At 43.8% G+C, this 25,777-nt stretch overlaps 1 protein-coding gene across 1 annotated transcript in view; it reads left to right on the forward strand.

Annotated features, from left to right (window-relative positions):
* Positions 1–25,777, forward strand: part of RRP12 (ribosomal RNA processing 12 homolog) — a 438,408-nt gene that overhangs the window by 76,652 nt on the left and 335,979 nt on the right. The window contains exons 7-10 of the mRNA XM_086922631.1: positions 5,841–5,979; positions 7,632–7,759; positions 15,414–15,512; positions 21,965–22,056. Coding sequence (XP_086778757.1) covers positions 5,841–5,979; positions 7,632–7,759; positions 15,414–15,512; positions 21,965–22,056 — 458 coding nt within the window. The remainder of the gene's footprint in view (positions 1–5,840; positions 5,980–7,631; positions 7,760–15,413; positions 15,513–21,964; positions 22,057–25,777) is intronic.

Below are 25,777 nucleotides of genomic sequence, written 5' to 3' on the forward strand. Positions count from 1 at the left end.
CAAGTCAACTTTTTTTGTTAGTTTGTTGAAGGCTGCTGAACTCTTAATCGGGCCTGATCTCCAAAACTAAAACTTTGAGGCAATGAAGGAACCTTTAATCTTCTTGGAATGTTCTTGGCGTGGGCTTCAAACCAAACTAAGTTCCCCCAGATTGGCACTATATTATTTTAGTCTTGGATGTAAACCACTTGAATGTAAACCTAAAACTTATCATGTAGATCCCATTCATTAAGAAGGTTTTTCCTATTTTTTCGCAGCAGCTAAACCATCTCATGCAGGTCGGGCCAAAGAGGGCTTACAGATTTTAATATTGAATTTGCTACCTGTGATTAGAAGGTCGGTTTCTACTTATTTTCAATTTTTATGGGTATCCTGCAATGGCGAATCTGATCTGGTGGTGGTTAATTTTTATGACAACATGTTTGATTCTCCTGTAGTGATGTTGTCCTAGCTCTTGATTTAGGCCTGGAAGTGTTTTTATGCCTAATTAATCAGAAATGTTAAATTTCTTGGGGTAGTGATTTCAGCTTACAAAAGTACTCTGTTCCTGCAAGACGCGTGTGTGGGCTGACTGATGTAGCATGGGCAGGAATTCTACATTTTCCACATAATGTGAATGGAAAATCACTGAATTCCCTATTTTTTTCTATTAGAGAGTACCTATATGGAGCGTAATGAGCAGATACCTTCTTTTATTGGTAGAGATGTCCACACCACTATTGAGCATGTCCTGATATTTCCTTCTTTTATTGGTAGAGATGTCCACACCACTATTGAGCATGTCCTGATATTTTCTACTGCTAGAGTCCTGGTTCGCAATTTAAGAATCATCCTAGCTGCTGTGAGTGATCACAACCCATTAGTTGTATCCGTTTTTCCAGGCAGAAAGCTCTATAGAAATCTCTTGTTACCACGGTTACTCCAGTTAGTCCAAAAAACGGTGCCCGTATTAAATGGGCAGGAGATTGATCCTCACTGCATGTTGCAGGAAGCTATTATCTACATGCCCACATGACTTTAATTATTGTCTGGTTCCTGAGATAAACCATGACAGGTTGCTGTATGCTTTTGGAAATATATCAATGCACTATTTACATGACCCTCCATACCAAGAACCACAAAGAGTCATGGTTGCCCCAATCATTCGTGTACTCAGGCATCGAAAATTCTATGGACAGCCTTGCATAGTACCCCCATGGATCATTGAGCCATTAAACCGCTAAGAAAGAAATATATTCCGGCGCAAACTTCCTGGAAAAAGTTGATTAGAGCGGAGGCCTGATTAAATCTAGCCCATGCACCCAAAACGAACGAAGTCACCCTGTTTTAGAGTAGAGTTAAAGCCTATTTCTTCGAAAGTGACAGTTCCGGATTTACTTCATTTGTATCCCAACAAGTATGGGTTGATCATTTTTCGGGTGCTCTTTTATTCCTTTAAGGATAATGCCCCCTGGCAGTGGGGGAGTGTGTGTACCACTCATGTTGTAGTCCCTTGGAAATTGCTTAGGATGAGGTTATCCATACTCATGAACATAGTGCAGACCCTATGGGGGTTCCGGTCAATGTATTTATAGCATGGTTGAATTCTGGGCCCCCCTTTTGACCCGAGTGTTTAATGCGGTTGTTGCGGGCACGATCCCTTTAGTAAGGCTGACCGATCATCGTGTAGATTTTAAAGAAAGGGAACAAATCTGACCCAAAATGCTACCACCCCCATCTCCCTCCTAGATTCTTCAGCCAAATTAATGGGGAGGGTCCTTTTACAGAGAAGAGGAATGGGCAGCGGAATACTCTATCCTGTTAGAGACCCAGTATGGATTCTTTGATCTACCTTGCTCTCTCTTGGTGACCCGGCGAATATAGTTTCCTTTCTATCACAGCTGTACGAGAACCTGTCTACCAAGGTTTGTTATTGCCTCAATGGGGAATGCTCCCCCTTCATTTAAAATGAAGAGCCAAACTAGACAGGGTTGCGTTTTAGAGCAGTGTCTGTTTTCTCTCTTTATTAATGTGGTTGATGTTGTCTTTCAAGCTCTGCAGCCTGATACACTCATTGTTGCTGGCCGTGTGGTCCCGGTGTTGTTGTATGCTGAGAACACTGTGCTATTGTCAAGGACTTCTGTCGGCCTGCAAAGACTGATAGACTCATTGGGTGATTTTATGGAGGCCCGAAAAATGAAGAACTAGAAGTAAAAAATGCATACGATGGTCTATGGGGAAAAAATGCAAATGTGCAGGACCTTTTTTATGGGGGTTCCTTAATTGAGTGTGTCAATTAATTTTCTTACCTGGGTATTTTATTTACCAACAAAGGTGCATGATCCCGACTGATACAAAATGTTTGTTCAGAAATTAGCAGAGAATGCGAAGGGATCTTTCTTCTCCCCCAAACTTGGCAGCCATCCAGTTAAAGAAATGATTACTAAATACAAGGCAAGAGCGCTATCAACGGCCATGGTTGGTGGAGGCCTTTAGTGTTACACATCCAGCAGCCACCTTCAGGTTGAGGAGTACGCCTTTCTTAGGTTTTTGCTGTGTACCCCAGCCCCCACACCAGCTTTAATTGCTCTTAAGGAGGCTATGTTAACCTACCTGGAAAACTCACTCTTGCTGAAGCCTAATCTTCTTTGGTGTTCCATTTGGGCAAAAGCTGAAACACGTTTTATAAAATACATTATTTTAGATTGTCTAGCATAAGACCATGCTTTTAAAATTCCCCTGGCTTTCCTATATTAATGACATTTTTAATCTACTGTTTACCTTGCCTTTATCGTATGATCCACATAGTATGTTAGTTATCAACTACAGTGAAATTAAGACACCTTTTTTAACCACATCACTGCAGCCAAGATTTACCCCCTGTGCTGGGCCCCAATGTTAATGGGTGTGGTCATGGCGGAACGATTCCGTCATCAGCACAGCCCGACTGATGCTCATGACGGAACCGTTCCGTCATCAGCATCGAAAGGGTTAAGCACTAGATCTAGACAGGAACCCTTGCTGAATCAAAGAAATTTATGGTTGTTTCCTATTTTCCAAATATTTCTCAGGGGGGATATCAACCATACCTGTCTTTGGTGACTGATGCCCAGCACCAATTTGCTTCGATCAAGCTGCGGGCAGGCATTGCACTTCCCTACTATGAAGCAACGGCCTATGGATATGTAAATCTGTAAATGCGATGGCATTTCGAAGTAAAGCACACAGAACTTTATTTTATTTTGTACCTTTTATGATGGTCTAAGGAAATATTAATTTAAACCGATTTTCCTGGCACAGAATATTAGGGAGTATTATTCTGCTTCATGATACTTATGTGCGCTGTGGACTCCTTTTATATGCCTTAACATTGCACTTAATATAAGGGGTGCGTCGACTTGGGTAAAATGTTATTCTAACAGCTAGTATGAGGGAGTGTCCGGGGATTTCTAACTGATTTACTTGTAACTTTGTATACTGCATATTAATTTTATGTTTGTTATTTATTGTATATTGTTATTTAAATACTTTTATGGCTATCATGATTGTGGCGAATAAAGTTTTTTAATCAAATCAACTGCCAAACTGTGAATTCCTGTTGCCTCCAGACGTAGTTCAGTGTAGTAGTTTCATTTGTGCCCTCTGTAGGTCCAGCTCACACAAGTAATTGGGTAATGAATGCATGAAACAACTTTTATTGAGAACTTTTGTGGATTAAACAAAGTTGTATTCAGTAATTCCCAAAGGTCTGAACGACTGTCTGGAACATGAATGTAAGTTGTAAATTTGCTTCATGTGTGTATTATGTAGAACTTAAAGGTCCAATGTTAAATGCAAGGACATTTAGCACCACACACTTGCACCTTTTTCATATTCATTCATACACAATGGGGTCTTTCATATTCATTCATACACAGTCGGGTCATTCCATTTTATTTCGTTCTATCCTTTCACCCATCTTTGGTAGTGCTTTAAGTATTCACCGTTTCAATATGGCCACTATAAAATCCTTCATAGTATAGTTCTATTATCAGACTGGTGCATTCTTCTTTCTAGTTCCAAACGGAACATTAGAAAAACACTAATATGGTGGTTTTTATAATCACACGCGACGCAAACCGACTCAATAAGTTGCTATGGTGTTTAGTAATTTTGTTAATCCAAGATTCAATATATTATTTAGACTAGTTTTAAGCGTAGGGAAAAACAAAATAACGATTCGGGTAACACCTTATTCCCATTTGGAAACGCCCGAGTAAAACAAGTCACAGCAACCATGTATTCACCATTTTACGTTATTCACTCTGTTTTATAAATTTTATTTTTGCTGGCTTTGCTGGTATGTCTTGATTAGGGAAGCTTAGAGGCTGTGTAACCAAATGTGGCATTCTTAGTTTTACTTTAGTCATTACTTTATTACATTATTATATTTACTAAATTCGCCTGGGAATTTTGTTTTTCATTTCTTGACTTTAATGTTGTTTTGGTGCTGTTAAAACAGTTTTCAGGCATTTCCCTTCAGACAAACCTGTCCCTTTGACCCACAGCTACTAGTGGGGGTTCCTCACTGAAATCTTCAGTTTACTTCCTAGTAATTGGTTTATTTGGTTTAGTGGTAGCTCATACTTTTCTCACTTGCCTAATCAATAATCCAGTGCCACAGAAGGTATTAATACTATCCAAATTACAAGATTGTTGAATGTTTTAGTTTGTACTTTTTAGAACTTCAGGGTTTTGAATGAGTTGAAGGGGATTTTTACTTTAGTACATGGGATGGAAGATTAACCACTTACTACGGTGGTGCTAATAATGGTGTGAAAGATTTGATAAATTTTTTATTTGAAGTGCACTAAGGGCTCACAGTGTTACTAAGATTTGCATAGGTTGCTTTTTATGGGGCCCAGTTTGGATGGTTCTTGTAGATGTTAATACTTACTTTTGTCTGATGGGTTTCCTCATTTGCCAAAATAATACTATTTGACTTTTTTGGTAGCTTTGTTACCTCTCCTATGTATGTATATTGCTACCCATATTGTCTTCAACTTTGATTTATGCCATTGTCTTTCGTAATTATAGTTGGCAGGTTTCATCTCAGCAAGTCGTCCACTCAGTCACCTATAAATGAAAGTGAGTCTCAGCCGGAGTTCTTGCTTTGGCATAAATTAGACTACCTAGACTGGACGAAACATTGAGGTAGAGGTTGTAAAGTAGAGTTTGTGTCTAATTTGAGAGCTTGGATGTGACAAAGTAGTGGTCAAGTCAGACCTATGGTCAAAGGGCCATATTTGAGATTTCGAGGTTGAGGTTGTGTCCTTTTGAGTCAGTTGACTGCTCCCCCACTTCAACATGCAGAATTGACTGCATGCTCTTGGTCTTTGGTGGGTGTGGCGCCTTTCCCCTCGACCCACATGTTAGTCTCCCATGATCACAATTTAATTGCCTTTAGTCTGAAGATGATTGGTAAATGAAAGGATCTTATAATGGGAATCCCAGCAACCAGCCTACCCAACTTCCAGCTCTCCCCCGACCACTGTCAGCTACTTCCAAGTTGGAATCTTTCTTCCTAGTATATGTTGTCTTGGTTTGTTATTGTTTTGGCTGGTGATCTCATTGCTTTCCAAGAATCATCAGTGCACTTTTCCTTATCAGTTGGCAAAGTATATTGTTCTGGACAAAATCGCAGCATGCTTGATAATATTGGTCAGGCTTCATTTGGCAGGTAAGGAAACATTGAAGGTAGGCTTGTAATTTGGTGTAAGGAATTTATTACTTCCGAACTAACATATGACAAAAATACTATGACCCTTTTACCTACACGCCTGCTAACTATCATTATTTTTTTCCACCTCGTTTCATTTCAGATCCGCAAAGCAGCCCAAATCGGTGTTTGCTCTATTTTAAAGGGAAGTGAATTCCTGTTTGGGGAAAATGCACCTCTCCACCATCCTGCTTCCCAGTCGACAGCCAAGTTCTGTATCCAGGAAATAGAGAATTCTGGAGGTAGGAGACCTGTGCAGTCAATTATTTGTGAAGAGACAGACTGAAGAGATGGAGACTGCAAAAAAAAGCAGACTTGAAAATTATTGATCTTGTATTAATTATTGCGCTCCAAAATATGTGATGCATTTCCCGCCTATTATAGGACTGTTCACTTATGGCTTTAACAGTGCCTCCAGTTGCTTCTTTACTATAAATTCAACAGGTTCATTCTACCCATACTGTGATGACAGAATTGCCTGAGCTTTTTTACGGGAGCTAGCAGTGTCCAGACTCACCAGCACTCTCAGGAACCAGTTGATTTTGGTTTCCCAGTGAGACCTCCAAAATCCTCTGTTTCTTTCAAGCAAGAAAAAATGTCAAGTAGCAGCCCAGGCTCAACAACACAAGCGGAGGGGAACGTTAGTTGGTAGGAATTTTGTGGATCCCTGCAATTTCCGGAACTTTCCCTCACAGAATTATGAAGAAAATGCATGATTTTCCCCCAGTTTGAGTTTTGCGGGCATTCTGGGTAAGATAGGTAGCAGTATCCACTCAAGATTTCTAGATTTCAGAAATGCCTTGAGTTAGTAAGTTCCTCATTTCCCGGTAGACTCATTGTCTGAATAGTGTAGCTAATTATCTTGGAAAGCGAGTGGAAATCTACCCCCTCTCGCTGGGCTTTATGTCAAAACTATGCCCAAAATAATCTAAATTTCCTCTTGCTTGCCATGAAGATGGGGCTTTTCCAGGCCCGGGGTTCAGACAGACTGTTGGGGCTTTGGTGGTGTGTGTGTGGGATCATATGACAGGCTGCCCCCACATCAGTACTGGATGACTGATATTTCTGCCCCCTCCTGGCAGGGGAATGGAGGTATGGCCAGCTGAAACCCACCCCGTTATTTTTGTAAAATAAATAAATAAATAACATGCCTCAGGGTAAGTCAACTTTCTGCCTCCCTTGTGAGCAGATTGGGGGTTTACCCCCTGAGGGGGCTAAGAAAGACTGGTGGGGCCCTTATGGGATAAGGGTACAGTCTGGTGGCCAGGCCGCCCACCACTTCCCTATTTTTCCCTGGTATCTAGTGGGCTTTCTGCGCCTCAGTACCCTGGGGGCAGCCTGGGTGTAAGCTCCATATTCAGCTTCCATTGAGTTTGGGGCGGAAGACTGTTGGGGCCATTATTGGATGGATGCACAGTCTAATTCCTGAGCGGGGCACCCCACTTTATTTTTGCCTTTATGTTCAGTCCATTGCCCCTGTTTGGCTGGGGGCATGCATGGTCTGATGCCAGGGTGGGATGACCCCATATTTCTCTTTCCCCCAAGAAATCCCTACTGTCTAGTAAGCTTTCGGTCAGAACACCAGGGAAAAGGGAAAGATTGGGACTAAGGTCTGAACACACCATCTATCCCCCACGAAACCGAAAGATCGTTGTACCCTGCTGGAGAAGCACTTGCTCTAATGGCTTTGCTATTTGATTCTTTATATGTTTGCTTTTAGCACATTATTCCAAAAAGATGGTTGCCACTTGTTTACAAGAGTGCATGTGTCTTGGGAAACTGACACCATAAGTTGAACAAGAAATTAAGGTTGAGTTCAGTAGTGTATAATTGTGTATTTTTCAAAATTGTTGGGTAACACATGCCCATATATCATTGTTTTCTATTTCATTAGGCAGTAAAGAAGCCACCACAACCTTGCATGTTCTGACGCTCCTGAAGGACCTGTTGCCTTGCTTTCCCGTCAGTGCGGTGAAGTCCTGTTGCGAGACCTTGCTTAGGGTTATGACCCTGAGCCATGTAGTAAGTGCCAGAACTATCATGGGTTATTTAAAATGTTGTTATTGACATGAATGTTCTAAACCTTTCTATGCTGATCATTTACTGAAGTATTCATTGCCTGCTGAATGACTATACTGGTTTTGCTCAGGGTTAGAAATCAATGTGTAGTGTGGTATGCCAAAGGATTCCAGCTTTTGGGGATGTATCTCTGTTTGGATTCCAGTAGGCAGGTGGCTTCTTCACTACTCTTGCATGTTGTAAAAGGTATTTTGTTTAATATATAGTAATATGTAAACAAATATTCTCAAATCAGAAAGCATTAATTAAACCTGTTTTATTTGATGATGACACTTCAGCAGTGTGTGAAGCATTTTCATTATATCTCCTGTTACGCCAATAATGTTTTTTCACCAACTAAGTTTGTGTTAACACGTGGAATCTGTCATTGAGCTTTATGCCCCTCCTAGAGGCTCTGTGTGAAATTATGCAACTTAGCATTGTGAGAGACTGCTACTCTGAGGGCGACGTGTAAGTCAAAAAGGCTAGGAATACCTAATTTAGAGGCTAGGCACACACAGAAATTAACAGTGAACTGTAATTTGGAAGATGGATTGAAGAGGGCATTTTAAATGAGCACTTGTCAGCTTGTCTGAAAATAAGATTAATCTTAGAATGCTTTTTGAAGATTGACTAGGAGAGTTTTAAAAAACACAAACATTTTAAAACATACTTCTTAAGTCAAGATTGCAGCACAGTGGAGTTAAAGGACTGTGTTGCATGCCTGCTTCTTGATCCATCTTTTTTGCGCTCTGCACACAAAAGCTAGTGGAGGCAGTTTCTGTTTAGGATTTAGATCAATTTGATTATTTTCAAAATGGGTTCAATACTAAACTGCCCACCTACATCTATTGGCATGTGGTGACTTAGCTGTTGAGATGCTTGGACATTATAGGCACTGAACCTTATGTGGTCAAATAAAAAATGCAAGCTAGAAAGGAAGGTCAAGAAAAAACAGAGTAGGGTGGGGAGGGGTTAGGCGCTGCTATTCGTAAGCAGTATAGCTGGGGGATCCAATCAAGAGGTATGTTGCTCATTGGGAGCAGCTCCTGGTATTAAAGGCAGGACTCGTGTAAGTATCGAGGGCAGGACAGCTCCTGAAACTCAGCAGACAGATATGCGAGGCAGGGTTGCCACATCTTATCAATTAGGGGGAGGCTTTGCGTTACCACTGCTGTTAGCTTTTCCATCCTTATTGTGGCCCATAGCTTGTGTAGCCAGTCTAAATGTGTCGGGATAACTTCTGTGTCCCATTTGCTGTGGAGGAGGTGTTTGGCTGCCCCATATGCGATGGTGATCGCTATGCCCCTGGTGGATTTTTGTGGGTAGGTGAGAGGGTTAGGAAGGCCCAGTAGGATATAACTTGAAAAATTTGGAAAATCTGTTGTGAAAATCGTATTTTCCACGGCCAGTATTTTGTCCCAGAAGGATTGCAGTTTTGGGCACTGCCATAGGAGGAGAGTAAGCATGCCCTGTTGGCCACAGGGACGCCAGCAAAGGTCTTCCCCCTTCTGGAACCCATGCGGCCATTCTAGCCAGTGTGAGATACCAGTAATGTGCGATTTTTTTTGGAGCATCTCTTTATTGCTAGTGTGGTGCAGTATATCGTTCCAGTCCCTGTCAGTGAAAGGTCTCTCACATGCCCTTTCCCATCTGGCGCGTGCAGGTGATTTTAGTGGGGCCTGTTGTGCATTCAGGAAGGTGTGAACGTCAGTATTTTTGTTTTCCAAACATCTCGTGGGTAACAATTTTTTTGAAGGGTGTCCATATTCTGCTGGCATGTGGCCTTTCCAAGGCTGTGTCACCCAGTGTGCAACTGAAAGGTATTGCCAGCATGCAGCTTCAGGGAGGGTGTAGGCAGCTTGTAAAGTGGTTAAGTCCATAAGGCCCTTTGAATCAAATAACTATCCAACATGTTTGCAGTTGGCTTCCTGCCAAGCCATATACTCCACTCCTGTGGCTGTGGGGGAGAGGAAGTCTGGGTTGCCCATTAGGGGAGTTTGGGGAGATAGTGGTGTGGAGAGCCTATGCCGCAACTGAACTAGATCCTAGACTCCTACGGTGGCTCGGATCACTGGTGAGATATAGATACTAGGCGGCCTGCGGGTCTTTGGAAGTAATTGCGCTGCTTGATAGTAGCAGCAAAGATTTGGGATCCCCTGTCTGCCCGCTTTTAATGGCAAGTAGGCTCTGGCTATTCTGACATGTTTACTGTCCCATATAAAGTCCCAGACGAGTGTCTGTAATTTGTCCAAGATTGTCTAGGGGTGGCGTTGGATTGGTAGTGTCTGCATGACATAAAGAATTTTAGGTAGTAATGTCATTTCAATGGCTGCGAAGCGTACGAGCCAGGACATGTTGTGGGCCTTGCAGATGGTGAGAGTAGATCGTGCGTTACCGAGGAGGAGGCCGAAGTTCTGGTTCACTGTGGCCAAAAGTGTAGAATGGATCTGGCACCCCAGGTACGGGATTTTTTTCTCTGCCTACTGGAAGGGCATGAGAGTTTTCAAACACTCTGTCTCCTGCACAGGGATGGCTATAGCAAGGGCCAAGGATTTTTGCAGATAGGTCTTGAACCCAGAAGTGGCACTAAAGTTGGTTATCTCCCCAGGTTCTATTTAAAGAGGCTGCATACTGAAAATAAATATAAGCCTAACTCAATGCTTGTGTCACCTTTCGGGTGTGGGCCTGTTACTTTGCACTTCACTGGAAGAGGACAGAACACTGCATTGGAATTCAATCTCCTTCATTACTTTTGCAGTGCAATCTCTTCATTTTAAATCCATGTGGGTGCCTATCTGTGATGGTTTTACCACTTTAACCTAGGTAGGTATGCGCTTACAGCCTTGCAGGGAGACACGGCTCTCTATAAAATGAGTAGAATTGGCTATTTATTTCAGAACAGACAGTTGGAGTGCAACAAGATTCGTCATGGAGAATAAACCACTTTATCCAGTAGTTTCTTTCATCTAAACAACAGTCTTTCAGGATGAGCAGAGTTCGTTGTCCAAGCAGGTTCCACTCTTCTACTCAGGCCGGTACTTCCCCAGAGGCAAGGCAAACTCGAGAAAAGAAAGGACACTACAGTCACTTATCTGTTCTACTTATTTATATTCTCTAAGGTGCTCCCCTTCACCAGCTTTCTAGGTTCACCACAAGTGAGGTAAGGAAGGTAGTGGGGTTGAATGAATGGAAGTAACAAGGAGGGTGAGAACTTTATCATGCACTTATTTGTGCCAAAACCCCCACCACCCCTTTGCCTCCAACCTCTGTTTCCACCCTTCTTTTCCCGTTACTCGCCTGGGGCTACGGTCCCTGGTGACCGTAGCAGTCGGTATCTCGGCATCCTGTGCCTTCAGGGAACTACCGGATACTAGCGCGGTGTACTTTGGGGTTCTGGTTGTCTCCTCTCGCGTCTGGGAATCCTCCGACGCCTCCGACGTCACCTCCTTCGCTCTCCTCTCTTCGGCTCCTCTCCTCTCCTGGTCCCGCGCTCCGTCTGATGATCTTTCACTCCTCCACCTGAGATAACCGTCGATCTCCCTCCCGTCGTTCTCCCTCCCGTCGTTCTCAACCACTAGACTGCTGAGTGTTGCACTGTCGGGCGCCCAGCCGAGGCGCCATCTTGGAGTTCTCGGCGTAGTCCATACTACACTATCATTCATGTGCATTTTGTGAGAAGGCCCTCTGGAGTCACTACATGCTTCTCACTGCTACTGCATTCAGAGGGGAGGCATATGACAAAAAACAAAAAACAACCTAGGCAACTCATATTGCACAATGTAATATACTTAAGGACGAATGGCTACAATTTATTAGGAAAATATATGTATTTTATTATAGATTTTATAAAAACACGACATATGACAAATAAAAAGAAAACAATAAACACAAGTAAAATCGTATATCACACAATAGGAAATTCATACATTTGTAACATTTAATATCAACATATATTAGGTAAGTTAAAAAACTGAAAGTGGCAAAATTGGGTCTCAAGACCCAATTTTGCCACTTTCAGTTTTTTAACTTACCTAATATATGTTGATATTAAATGTTACAAATGTATGAATTTCCTATTGTGTGATATACGATTTTACTTGTGTTTATTGTTTTCTTTTTATTTGTCATATGTCGTGTTTTTATAAAATCTATAATAAAATACATATATTTTCCTAATAAATTGTAGCCATTCGTCCTTAAGTATATTACATTGTGCAATATGAGTTGCCTAGGTTGTTTTTTGTCATATACCTTAATTTCCCTGGCCTAGGAACTATTGTATCCGAACCTTCAGGGGGTCCTTGTTAAATACACGCGATTCAGAGGGGAGGCAGCCAGTCCACTGAGAGTTGCTTACACTTGGCTATTGTGACTGCTGTGGACTGGCAGTAAGAAAACATACATTGTGTTCCTGGCTCTCATCCTTCTTGTAGGGCGCTGCTATCAAGGGCCTGGGTTCCTCCATCCATGTCACACTTTAGCAGCATGTTTACTGAAGCCTAATAAGCACCCAATGCTTTATCATTTCTAATCCACAACAAAGCATATGGGTGGTGGAGGATGAGATGATTCCCAAGAGATGAGCCTTTTTATGGACTTCGGAACATTTATACATGGGAGCCAACTGGTCAGTAGTTTGTGAATAATTCACAAACCTGTCTGCTTGTTTACCTACCGAGTTTAAGCCAGTTTAATGCACTGGGCATCTGTGATATGGCCCATTCTCCTTTGAAGTTCCGCCTGGTGCATACCTATTTTCTAAGCAGTATGTGTTGCAAAGTTTAGTCTGGTTTTCAAAACAAACTGCATTGATTTGTGGGAATCGTGTGTAGGCTGCTTTTTTTCTAGCACAGAACAAAATAACAAAACTGAACTCGGCTGATGTTTCGGAATATATCAGAATGAGTACAATTTAAATGCATTTATTTGTAATTCTGAAGTGTGGTGGAAAAATATTTGAATACGATCAAAACACATCAGTACACTAGGTGATGACATTTGCACACGTTATTGTTTATGTGCAGTAAAACAGTATTTTTGTGCAAATGTATTGGTAATTTCAATTGAAAATGTGTTGTCAGTAATGGCAGTGTGCTACCTCACCATGCATACTCCACGCCATGCCACTCCACTCTGACACTCTAGGACACACCACACCAGTGTACGCCACTCAGTCACTTCACGACACTCTACTCTACCTCTTTCCGCTTGCCCGACTCCAATCTATCCCACTGCACTGCAGTGTACCCAAATCTGCCTCACCCCAATCTACTTCACTACAATATACCACACTCCACTCTAACCCACTCCAATTTACCCACCCACTGTACCCTAATTCACTCCACTATGATCCAGTATACCCCACTAAACTATAATCAACCTCATCTACCCCACTCCAGTCAACCCTACAGCACTCTACCCCAGTCCAGTGTACCCCACTCCATTCCAATTTATTCCAATCCAAATTCTAGTGCAATAATTCCATTCCACTCTATCCCACTCCACTCTACCCCACCCCACTCCCCACTCTATCCCACCCCACTCCATCCCTCCCCACTCTATCCCACCCCACTCCCCACTCTACTCACCACTCTATCCCACCCCACTCCCAACTCTATCCCACCCCACTCCCAACTCTATCCCACCCCACTCCCCACTCTATCCCTCCCCACTCTATCCCTCCCCACTCTATCCCTCCCCACTCTATCCCTCCCCACTCTATCCCACCCCACTCTATCCCACCCCACTCTATCCCACCCCACTCTATCCCACCCCACTCTATCCCACCCCACTCTATCCCACCCCACTCTATCCCACCCCACTCTATCCCACCCCACTCTATCCCACCCCACCCCACTCTATCCCACCCCACCCCACTCTATCCCACCCCACTCTATCCCACCCCACTCTATCCCACCCCACTCTATCCCACCCCACTCTATCCCACCCCCCTCTATCCCACCCCCCTCTATCCCACCCCCCTCTATCCCACCCCCCTCTATCCCACCCCCCTCTATCCCACCCCCCTCTATTCCACCCCCCTCTATCCCACCCCCCTCTATCCCACCCCCCTCTATCCCACCCCCCTCTATTCCACCCCCCTCTATTCCACCCCACTCTATCCCACCCCACTCTATCCCACCCCACTCTATCCCACCCCACTCTATCCCACCCCACTCTATCCCACCCCACTCTATCCCACCCCACTCTATCCCACCCCACTCTATCCCACCCCACTCTATCCCACCCCACTCTATCCCACCCCACTCTATCCCACCCCACTCTATCCCCCCCACTCTATCCCCCCCACTCTATCCCACCCCACTCTATCCCCCCCACTCTATCCCCCCCACTCTATCCCCCCCACTCTATCCCCCCCACTCTATCCCACCCCACTCTATCCCACCCCACTCTACAACACTTCACTCTATCCCACCCCACTCTACAACACTTCACTCTATCCCACCCCACTCTACAACACTTCACTCTATCCCACCCCACTCTACAACACTTCACTCTATCCCACCCCACTCTACAACACTTCACTCTATCCCACCCCACTCTACAACACTTCACTCTATCCCACCCCACTCTACAACACTTCACTCTATCCCACCCCACTCTACAACACTTCACTCTATCCCACCCCACTCTACAACACTTCACTCTATCCCACCCCACTCTACAACACTTCACTCTATCCCACCCCACTCTACAACACTTCACTCTATCCCACCCCACTCTACAACACTTCACTCAAATCTACCACACTTCAATCAAATCTACCCCAATCCAAACCACCACACCCCAATCTATCCTACTCTAATATTCTGTTGGCAATCTTCCCCACTTCCCTCTACCCCTATCCACTCCCCTCCAGTCTACTCCACTCTACCACCAATCTACCTAGCTCCACCTTACTCAACTGCAATCTCTCCTACCCCACTCCTATGTAACACACTTCACTCCAATCTACTCCACTCTATTCCACTCCAAGCTCCACAAATCATCCCTCTTCAATTCAATCTACCCAATCTACTTCACTCCACTCTTCCCTAATCTATCTCACTCAACTCCACTCCAATCTATCCAACTTCACTCCACCCCTCTCCACTTCAATCTACCCCACTCTAGTCGATCTCAATCTAAAACAGTCCACCGAGTCTACCACACTCCATTCCACTCTACCCAATCTACCCCACTCCACTTCACTCCAGTGTAGCACATGCCACCAAAATCTACCCAACTCCATTCCAACTTAACCCATTTCACCTCAATCCATCACATTTAAATCTACCCTACCCCAATCCACCCCAACCTATCCTCCTCCAATCTACCCCATTAAATCCGCCCCACTCTATCCAAATTTACTCCACTCCAATCTAACTCCCGCTAATCCAGTCCACTCCAATTTTCTACACTCAATGTACCCCACCCCATCTCAATGTACCCCATTCCACACTATACAAGACATTAAAAGGTGAGGCCTATAGACGTAGCTGAAAAGTCACACTGCAAAACATGTTGCTTTTCCTTCACTTTTGAAAAAAACATAGACACTGTTTATTGCTAATTACATCACTACTTAATCCATGTTCTTTTGTTTTCTTTTGAGTTAATTACAGCATGTGCCATGCAGGCGTTCCATGGTCTCTTCTGCGCCAAGCCAAACCCCTCTACTTTGACTCCTGAACTGAACACCCAAATAATAACGGTGAGCATCACAAGCCATTGAGTAGATCTACTGTAGTTCACAGGTCTGAGTCTCAAAAAACATTACTGTGTGGGAAGAGCAAAACGCTCTGAATGTAAATTCCAATCCCAGTTTACTAATGGATTGTTGCATTTTTGTGGGTGAAAATGTGACTTACTAGCTTTGCATTTCAGCTATGTATGTAGGTATTTTGCATTTACAGTCAACGCGTAGTACCTAGTAACGTTTTGTATATACACAAACGTTTGCAAAGCTTTTCACACACTGTCTCTGTACTTATAAAACTATGTTGAATTAGTAAACGGGGGCTTAAGAGATTTGTAAACCTTAATGGGGCACCCCATTTTGCTAGTGGTAGGTAGGTAAGACTTCACATGCAAAATGTTTACATTTGAAGATGAAAAAAAAAATCACCAACAGTTTTCAAATTTCCTAACCTTCTCTATTCCTACTTCGGTGTGCAAATACTTTACTTTGGCAGAATAGGTATACAGCAGTATAGTTGAGAGAGGCATTCTTACCAGATGATGCAGTGTCCGATTGTTGAGGCATGCCAGAAACATCAAGTGGATGTGAGACTAAGTCCGCTACTGTGGCCAACTATAATAATGAACTGGTGGTTGCTGTTCAAAGAGCAGCAAGTTGTGACCCTCCTGATCTGTGAGTGGGCTAGATGTGGGCCACAGGACTGAGGAAAACCCTTGGACTTGCAGAATGGGCTGAGCGGTGTGTGCAAGGCAGATTCGTATAGGCTAATCTACTCTGTGCAGTGCATTGAGAAATATACAAGTGGGTCTCTGGACATGATCCACTGGTTGAGCGGGGTGTGCAATGCAGACTCCCATAGGCAGATATACTCTGTGTTGTGCTTTGAGAAATATACAAGTGTGTCTCTGGACATGATCCACTGGTTGACTTTATCATAGCAAGCATTGGCATAGCCAATAGGTCTCGCCTTTGGGACCTTATAAGTGTTTAGCCATGCAACACTTGATGTTGTTGCACCAAGGAAATTGTGCTGGACAACTAAACACTTCCAAGGTTCCAAAGGCGAGACCTATTGGCTATGCCAATTCTTGTTGTAAACTGCCACCGTCTTAAGACATAATGAACTTGGTTACTTTCAGTATACAAAGCATCATTGAGATGATAATTTTAACGTGTGATAGTTCTGAGTACTTTTAAGGTGTTAAATTGCCCCTAAAGTTTACAATACAAGCACCCCTTAGGGGATGGCATGAGATGAGGCAAAAATATTACTCTGGGCGAAGCCAGCTGCCGCTATATCATATAGCGGCAGCTGGCTTCGCCCAGAGTAATATTTTTGCCTCATCTGTGTACTTTGTATTAAATAAAAGTTAACAATATATGTAATGTGCCGTTATTCTATAAATCTAGACCTAAAAAAATTACTGTTCGTCTATAACATAACATACCGGAAAAAAAGAACTAATAAAATAACATACCAGAAATAAAGAACTAGGAAGCTTTTTACTAAACTCTAAAGTTACAGTTTGCCAAATGACGTAAAAAGATTAATTCTACGCAGAGATACTGTCACAAATAATATATAATACTTAGCTTTGAATAAGATTCTTTTTTCATGATGGTGTGGCAAAAGTGAAAATGCAATTGGGAATACGGGCTAGATTTCCGGCATATCACCTCCTGTGGAGACATGCTTGTTGAGAGAGAGCATAATCCAACGTTAACAAAAGTAACAAATCAAGAATACTGCGAAAGTGGTACAAGCATATACATAAAGAAACAACATTGTCCACTGAATACAGAAGTGGGCTCAGGTTATTACCACCAAGAAAGTAGGGAAACTACTGTGCATTCATCAAAAGTCAGGTCTGACAGATTCCATGCTTAGGGTCACCAACATTCAACTCAATATGCAGATCATCAGGCAAAACCCTTGCCTCTTCGTCAGACTGACTGCCGGCATCATTAATATATTGGACGCTATGGGGAAATACAACAAAAGTAAATGTGCCTCTCCATGCAAGCCTCCATAAGGAATTAGTTAAACCACTGTTACAGAGTGATATTCCTAACACAGGAAACAAAACCACCAAAAGGAGGGAAAATGCATGCTGCTCAGAACTCCATGTATCTATAGTGGTTGTTCACCAATCCAGAAACCTTTTTTAATTTTTTTTTTTTTAATCTGTTTATTACATTTTCAAATACAAGCAAGAAAAATAAAACAATACAAAAAAGTAGGCAATCACAAGTGGCGGGTGGACAATCATCAAGTCAAGTGACATGGCAGTACACAAAAAAAACAATCCAGAAACTTCTCCCAAAATATTGGGCTATGGCAAAGAAGTAATAATAAAAGGGTCGATAATTTCATCAAGTCATAAGAATCGAGATTACTCAAAAGAAAATACTGAACTATGTCTCAAAACACAAGAAGCTGACAATTAGTTTCATGTTGTAACAAGGGTGCGATTTAATGTTCGTTAATGATAGCTGCATGCGTCTGCTTTTAACCTCTTCTGGCAGTCAAAGTACACTTGCCTCCATTTGGGGTCAACAGTTGTATAAGATCACTTACTGTGATGCCATAGAAGTCAAAGGACGGAAGTGGTCACTTCTGCTACCCATGTAATTTCACGGCATCACATCCCTGTACTGAATTCTGAAACCAAATTCTCCCCTTAAATTATTAGGCAATTTCACCGACTGGGATGGCTTATCAGAGAATTCTGGTTTACATTTTTTTCCTGAATATTTCAAAGCTCTTATTTATAAGAACAGTGTATCAAAAACAGATGTTTCTCCTGAGCTAAGCTTGTTCAGAAGACTTTGTGAAAAATACATCAAAAGGCTTTGTCTATAATATGCAAATTACCAGGATGAAACCATTTTTTAGAACATATTTTGAACAAGGCTGTCCATACCGCATGCAGGGTGACCCTTGAAGAAAGCAACTAAGTTGCTTCCGATACTACTTTATGAAGCCCCGCTCTGTCACGGAGTACAGGAGGAGCATCCAGGGAGAATCAGGAAAGACTATGTGTGGACATAACCTCAACTAAATCACTTCCTTATTCGGCCTGGTGCAGTGACATAATGGAAAATTATAAGTGGGGAGGGGGGCCTGCAGATTGTGAAGATATCTCAGATGTGAATTGGCCTTGGGCTGAATGGGGGGGGGGCCTTGCAGGTCTGGGGGCCCCACTGTGCTGCAGGGACCGGCGTCACCCCCTGGCCTGTTGAGCACACATGCCAAACAACCTTATTCAGATAGGAGGCTCACGGTTTTTTAAGCCAAAAATTGATTAATTTTAGCTGCCTGCCACCTGAAATTGCCTCTGCTTCAAAAGAAATCAAATGGGGAAAATCTATTCCACAATTTTTTCAAAATCTCTCACATTTCTGTTCTAAAATGTTGGGATGTATGGGTAAGGGGGCTTGGATACTGAGAGTTTTTAAATGCCTGAGAGCTGAAGGAAATTCTTTGGGCCCTTTTAGTGACATAGTGCTGGAGAAACCCGCTTCCTGTACTGTGGGGCCAAGGTGTGATGCAATACCTTGAAGAACACCAGAGTGTACCTTTACCTGGTGGACAGCATCACCTTTGGTGAACTGTACGCTTAGACATCTCGCTGTTGTCTGTCCATCGATCATCTGTCAGTAAACTGAAACTTCCGCTCAATTAACCTAAAACCAATTTATACCCAAAGTAAAGCAAGTTGTGGTGTCAGTTATTTTCAGTTCACCAGTAACATACTGCCATAATGCATTTCACTAGGTGGTACAGCAACGCTTCTGAAATCTGTAAATTCACATATTGCGTTTCTTTTTAACATTTCAAACATGGTTCTCCTCCCCATAAAAGCAGTGATTGATCGGTGCTTGTGGTAATGTAATTTTACAAGCCATAAATCTTAAGCACATCCTTGCGCTCAGTAGCATCCTGGCCAGGAGGGGAGCCCGCGGCCATGCTGGCGAACGCATTCAGTGGAAGTGTGTGTGTGTCTTGCAGGTGCGGCGTGTCCTCACCTTGAGGGTGGGTTTTGACAGCAGTTTCAGCAGCTCTCTGATCTCTGGGTTCGGCTGCCTGCTCTGCAGCTCCGCAGCCAGCTGTGGGTAAGATTAGATTGACACAAAGAACATTAGCGCAAGCTTTGCTTCAACAAGTAAGTCAGAGACAACTAGAATCTATCTTGTTCATGGCGTATTAATTTGCAATGCATTCAAACAGAAGCCAGCATGAAGGAAAACAGACTATCAATCACAGGGGCTTCTATTCAGGTCCATCTTGGAGCAGACTCAAGCCAGGCCTTTCAGCTGGGTTTAGCTCGAGTAATCAGGCCTGGCAGCGGTGCAGACAGATCACATTTGGATTTACAGCCAGGTAGGGGGTGCTGTCCAAGCACTTCATTTAAGGGAATGTCTCTTTGTGCGGGTTGACAAAGGGCCGCTTGTATAAACAGCGAGATCAAACCCAGACACTGTCCATAGAAAAAATAGCTTGTGAATGAGGTGGTGAAATGCACACTGCTTCCTAGAAGCCACAGTAGCAGTGCTGTTAGGGGCTGGGGTGAGGGAGGAGAGAGCTCTTGTAGGCGCGTGCTGTTTACACACACAAACCCATGGCACTGCAACTGACGTGTGAGTGGGAAGGGGCAAGTGCCACGTGGTCTGCGAAGTGAACAGGCGTCTAGGTTTACACCCTGCAGAAAAGCTTCTCGCTAATGAGAAAGATCAAACGTTAGCACGTGCATGCTTTACTACTAGCAAGTGTTAAGTGGTTTATTTATAGGCAAAAATAATTACAAAATAACTCTTATCAGGAGAAGAGAATCTTATGGTGTTTTTAGAGGTTGTACACAAACTGTAAGGAAACTGCATGCCTTTTCCAACCACAACCATGTCAAATGCACATAAACTGCAAATCAGAAGTTAAACAGAAACCAGCATTGGCTGTGAAAGTTATCTAATGCATGCTTAATGAGGAAGAGAGGGGGGTGGGTTGTGTGTGTGGATGACGAAAGAGTTAATGAGCCATGATGAGCAGATGCTGGCTGCGCGCGTATCCGCAAGTGCTAGGCCAGCAAAAGCTGTGTTAGCACTTTTCAAAGCCCACTTCTAAATGTCTTGCAGAGCAGCGCATGCGCTGGCTCAGGTGAGACCTAAAAATCCCCACTATATTCTGTGTTGGATTCAGACTAGTTGCTGGAGCTGGGCGAGGGGATAGGCTGGCGGGTCTCCAGTGGCTGGAAGGAATCTGTACCGTAGGATAACTGTTGCGAGATTAGAGTGGCAAGATGGACAATCGCTCAAGTCATGAGAAAGACTTCCTTCTTATACAAGCCTAAAGTAGGAAGGTCCCAGCAGAGCACTCCAAGGGAGACCTGGTAACCGGGGTCACTCTTTTTGATTGTTTCACCCACCAAAGTGCATTGATCAGGTGCCACAAGTAATGCAACATATGTTTCCTCTGTGTTTAGTAGGTCTGGCACTTTCAGGGCGGGTAGGGCATGCAGTTTTCAACATTGGTTGTCGTTAATTGATGACTTGGACAGCGCAACAATGATTCCACTGGATATCCACTGGATATCCCAGTGCCAAGTGATACTCCTTAGGTCCTGAGGAAGAAATGTAAACCAGCAAAATGAAAATGTGTAAAATAATTATTTCTAGTTATCTCTCCTAGCAAAGTCACTTGACATTTTTATCTGAACTGGCAATGAATTCCAGAGTTTGGCTGTTGGTGTTGCCGGGGTTCTGCTGCTAGCCTATATCTTCCAAACTCTAGAAGTTTTCAATGGTAATGCTGAATTGATCATATCTGGCGAGAAGGAAGATATTTTTCAAATTGTATACTTAGGAAGATGGTTCTGGGTCATAGAAAGCTTAGTGTGCTAGGGAGAAGCTCTTAGACCAGACATGTTTCCAAACTTGAAGCTGGAAGCTTGTCCAGGTTAGCTAAATGATGGGAAGCAGAATCTCTGCTGCTTGATCAGTCCAGCTGCCAGCAAGAACTTAGGTAATCCTGCATTACATGAGTTACCAAAGTCTCGGTGGGACGGCACATTGCCTGATCTATCGTCTTTCTACATTTCTTAGGTAAAAAAGAGAGATCCGTAAAGTAGGAAGCTCCTACTTTAGTGATCTGGACACTTAGTGAAAGTGTGGAATCCAGTATGACTCTTAGGCTCTGGACTGTCTCAGATGAAGAAGGAGATTGTCCTATAGTATATGGCAATCAGGAAACTGAACAAATATCTGCTTTGTTGCCTACCACTCTGGCATCACTTTTCTCAGTGTTTAGCTTGAGCTCGTTTTCCATCATCTAGTCCGCCGCTGCTGTCATAACATTTGGAATTTTCTTCTGAGTCTGCTCTGATTCTCCATCAACGTTAACTACTCTAGAATTCTTATGTGGCCCTTTAGCATTTGTCCCTGTAATTAACGGTGTGCTTTTTTTTTAGGCTTTATATGATTACCTTCCCAGTGAGAATGACCTTCAGCCACTATTGGCATGGTTGGCAGTCATGGAGAAAGCACATATTCACCTGTCCAGGTAACTCCCTACTATATGATCTATATTTCAAATCTGGTTTTCATTTTGCCAGCCAGTTATGTTAGACGTGTATAAATAAAGATAGTCAAACTTTCTGAAGGGGAAGACTTTTCTTATTGCTTCGCTTACCTTCCCATCCTTGCACCTCACTAAACTTCCATCGCCTTGCCTGTATTACAGCCTAATTTCTCCACCTTTTTATTTGTATCTCTCTTGTACTTCTTTCTGTGTCCATTGACAAAATACACTTGTGCAATTCGCAAGATATAAAGATCACATTTTTAATACTTTCTTTAAATCATGCTCTATTACACTTTCTCATCGAATTGCTGTGGTTCAAAATGTATTTCAAATGTTGTGCTCACATTCTTTAAGTTAATCCACAAAGCGTTTCATAAAAAGGCTAGAGGTCTTGTTCAATATAAAACTGTGTTCCCCGGGTGATTAAAGTAATCAAATGAATGACAATATAATTGCTGAATCCGGTTATGTAGAAATGGCCACAACTTATCCTGGCAAATTGTAAAGTCTTGTGCGTAGTTTGTCAAAAGAAATAACACCATAATAGAAGCGTGAGTACCAGTCATGCGGTGGAAGTCTATATTCAGAACCAACAAGTATTGGGGGAATTCTGTCTTTAGGCTACTTAACTTGAACACCTTTTTTACTCTCCAAATTACGTACGTTTTAGAAAGGTACTGAAAATTGCCATGTTCCGACAAGCTTCTAAATGTGGCTTGTTGCACACCTTTTGTGCATCCCAATGATCCTCATGTCCTGAAGCCTCTTTTATCCTAGAGCTCTACTTACTATTCCTTGTAACTAATAAACTCATCCCTCTGCTGTGTTGTCTTTGAATTTGGTGTGTCAACAGGAGTGTAGCTAGGGTCCAGCAGTCCCGATGCAAGGAAGGAAAGTGAGGTTTTGGTGGTTTCGTTATAAGTGAGTTGCAGAGGATGCACCTTACCCTTTGAATCCAAGTGCATCTGCTCCACTATTCACAGCTGTGTACTGGCTAGAATCTTATTTTCAGTTACGTACCTGGTGGCAGCGTCTTTTATCCAAAACCAGTGTGATTGCCATGTTTGCTACACTTTACACCTTTAGCAACTCTTCGCTGTTAGTCAATTTTGACCAGCGCATGTTCATGTTCCATGACACTGTTTCAGTAGGCCATGGGGAAAGTATGAGTTACTGGGCCCACTCATGGTGGCTGAGCCCATTTACTCCAGATGCCCCTGTGCTCTACCTTTTCAAATGGGCCAAGCACACCTTCTATACCAGACTGTTAGGCAGCATCAGACGAGCAGTCAATGCTCATTTGTGAGCGAGGGAGGACCGATACAGATCTGTGAACACGACTCCTAACTGAACGTGAAGGTAATGCAAACGGTAAATCAATGCCTAGTAAAATACCTGTTTTTATATGAAAATAAGTATTTGAATTATAATTCTACACATAAAAAGGTAAGCTACCCCCTTGAGGCCGGGTCTCTAGTAGTTGTCAATCCAGTCCCTGTTCTACTAACTTTAGTTCAACGATTTCTGTGTTATAACCCACTCTCTGATGACCACATCCAGGTAATGTAAACTATTAGGATGTACTCGAGTGCTCCCCTATGACTCCCTTCGGAGGTTTAGTCACGAGAGTCTACAGGGTTGCAGTACCAATGGTAGCAGGTCCCAAAGGCCCAGTTCATGGCTTACCTGCTCCGGTGGTGTAGGAAGCTGCATGTTTATTGCAGTAGTCCCTCCTCCCCACCAACCAGCCCCTCCAACCACTTTTTCCTGCTAATTGATGCAACTGTGACTGAAGTGCACTGGGTTCCTGCTAACCAGGTCGCCAGTGCTAGTGTGCTTTCCCCAAAGCAAGAGAACTGGCTAATCGTTCCACAATTAGCCAAACCTTTATCACCTCGAAGTCCATAGTAAGTGGTACCTCTGGTACCTAAGAACTGTAGTATATCCTGTGCCACTCCAAGGGACTCTGTCCCAAACTCATCCAGCCTGCCACTGCAGGCTGTGTGGCAGGGTGCTCTAAAAAGTGAAAACAGAACATGGCACACACGTTTGCCATGTCCCCTAACACTGCATGTGACATTTGTAAGTTTCCCCTACAGGAGGTCTTGCAGCCCTACGGCAGGGTGCATTAGATTACATGTGAGGACATATATGCATAAGCAGATATGCCTCTAATGTATGGTTCCATTACTAGATATTACAAGTTAACAGGGAGGCCGTCTTAAGGTATGTACTGGGCACTGGTCAAAACGCGATTGCCAGCTACATAATAGTTTCACTGAAATTATGGTGTTTGGTATCAAACACCTCATATTAGTAAGCCTATACTGATTCCAGTGATGTATTTATCTGAAAGATACTATTAGTTATGGATATCTCACCTTAGAATTACCCCCAGTAGTCCCTCTGGTTCTGGAGAATTTTTCTTTAGCAGTGCCAGTGCACGTTGGTAGTGGTGTCGGTCGACTCGTCTTCGTCGTTGGTGTCATGGTCACTGGAATGATGTTGCGGTATCAACTTAGACGCGCCCCTGCGTGTTGTTGTCAGTTCTTTCTTTGCGCCAGCCAGCGCAGATCCGGAGAGAGCGGTACCTCGAGTCACTTTTTGTCCACTTCTTTTCAAGTTGTTGGGACTCCTGGTGCACAGAGATGTCACATCGGCAAACCGGCTTCAAGCCTTGTGGCTCCTGCTACAAGCTGATGTCGGTGACGGACTCCCATCTCGGGTACCTCTGGTGTCTGGAGCCCAACCACAACCCGAAGTCGCAGTCCGATTAACTGGCCATGACCCGAAGTCTTTGCAGGGGCAGACCCGAAAGCTTCTGGAGGGCCGGAAGTCGGCTCTGCGCCTCTCGCAGTCCTGGTTGAGAGGGAGGTCGTGGAGCCAGCACCAACACTCCTCGTCAAAGTCTTCGGGTATGTCGAAGCACAAAAAGAAGATGAAGAAGCACTGTTGCTCTTAGTGTTCTCCCTGTCGGTCAGCCGACGTGACGCGGGATGTGGATGGTAGTCGTCTGGCTCTGCCCACGGAGCCAGTTTGGTCGACTCGGAACCTTCCCCCCCCTTCCTGGTAGTTGGAGCAAACCCTACCCAACTCCGTTCTTTATTCGAAGCCCTCCACTCCATCTTTGGGCAGCTCGACTCCACCGGCGGGACTTCAGGACCCACGGACTCGGCTGGGGGCGCTAGGCCTTTGATGCCGGCGGCTTCGGTCCCGGTGCAACAGGGCCCCCAGGGATCCATGCCTGGATGCGGCTTGACGCCGGTCGACCTTATGACACCTCAGATTCCCGAATCCAGTGGCGACACCTCCGCCCCCTACAACGCCAGTTGTTTCCCCATCTGACGTCGACCCCGGCCTCCCCTTCAACGGGGACACGGAGCCGGTCCTGCGCTGACCGGTACTTTTGTACCCCTGTTCTCCCCTGATGTTCCCTAACGCCCTGAGTGGCAACCAGAGGAGGGTGAGGAGGACTGGGAGGGGCCTGTGGACCCTCTGGCAGACCAGTTAGGAGAACCGGATTGGAGAGCAGATTTGGGTGAAGCCAGTGTTCTGGACACTTCTGCAGACCTTGGCATGTTTTCTCCGCGTATCGTGGCTATGGAGGAGGGTGCCTCATACGCAGTGGTGTTGTGTAAGGTGGCTAAGGCCTTGGGCTTCCTACTGTGATGTTTATAAATGATTGAGTTGGGGGCGATAT

The sequence above is a fragment of the Lissotriton vulgaris genome, chromosome 5, assembly GCF_964263255.1.
Source record: "Lissotriton vulgaris chromosome 5, aLisVul1.2, whole genome shotgun sequence".
Classification (NCBI taxonomy): domain Eukaryota; kingdom Metazoa; phylum Chordata; class Amphibia; order Caudata; family Salamandridae; genus Lissotriton; species Lissotriton vulgaris.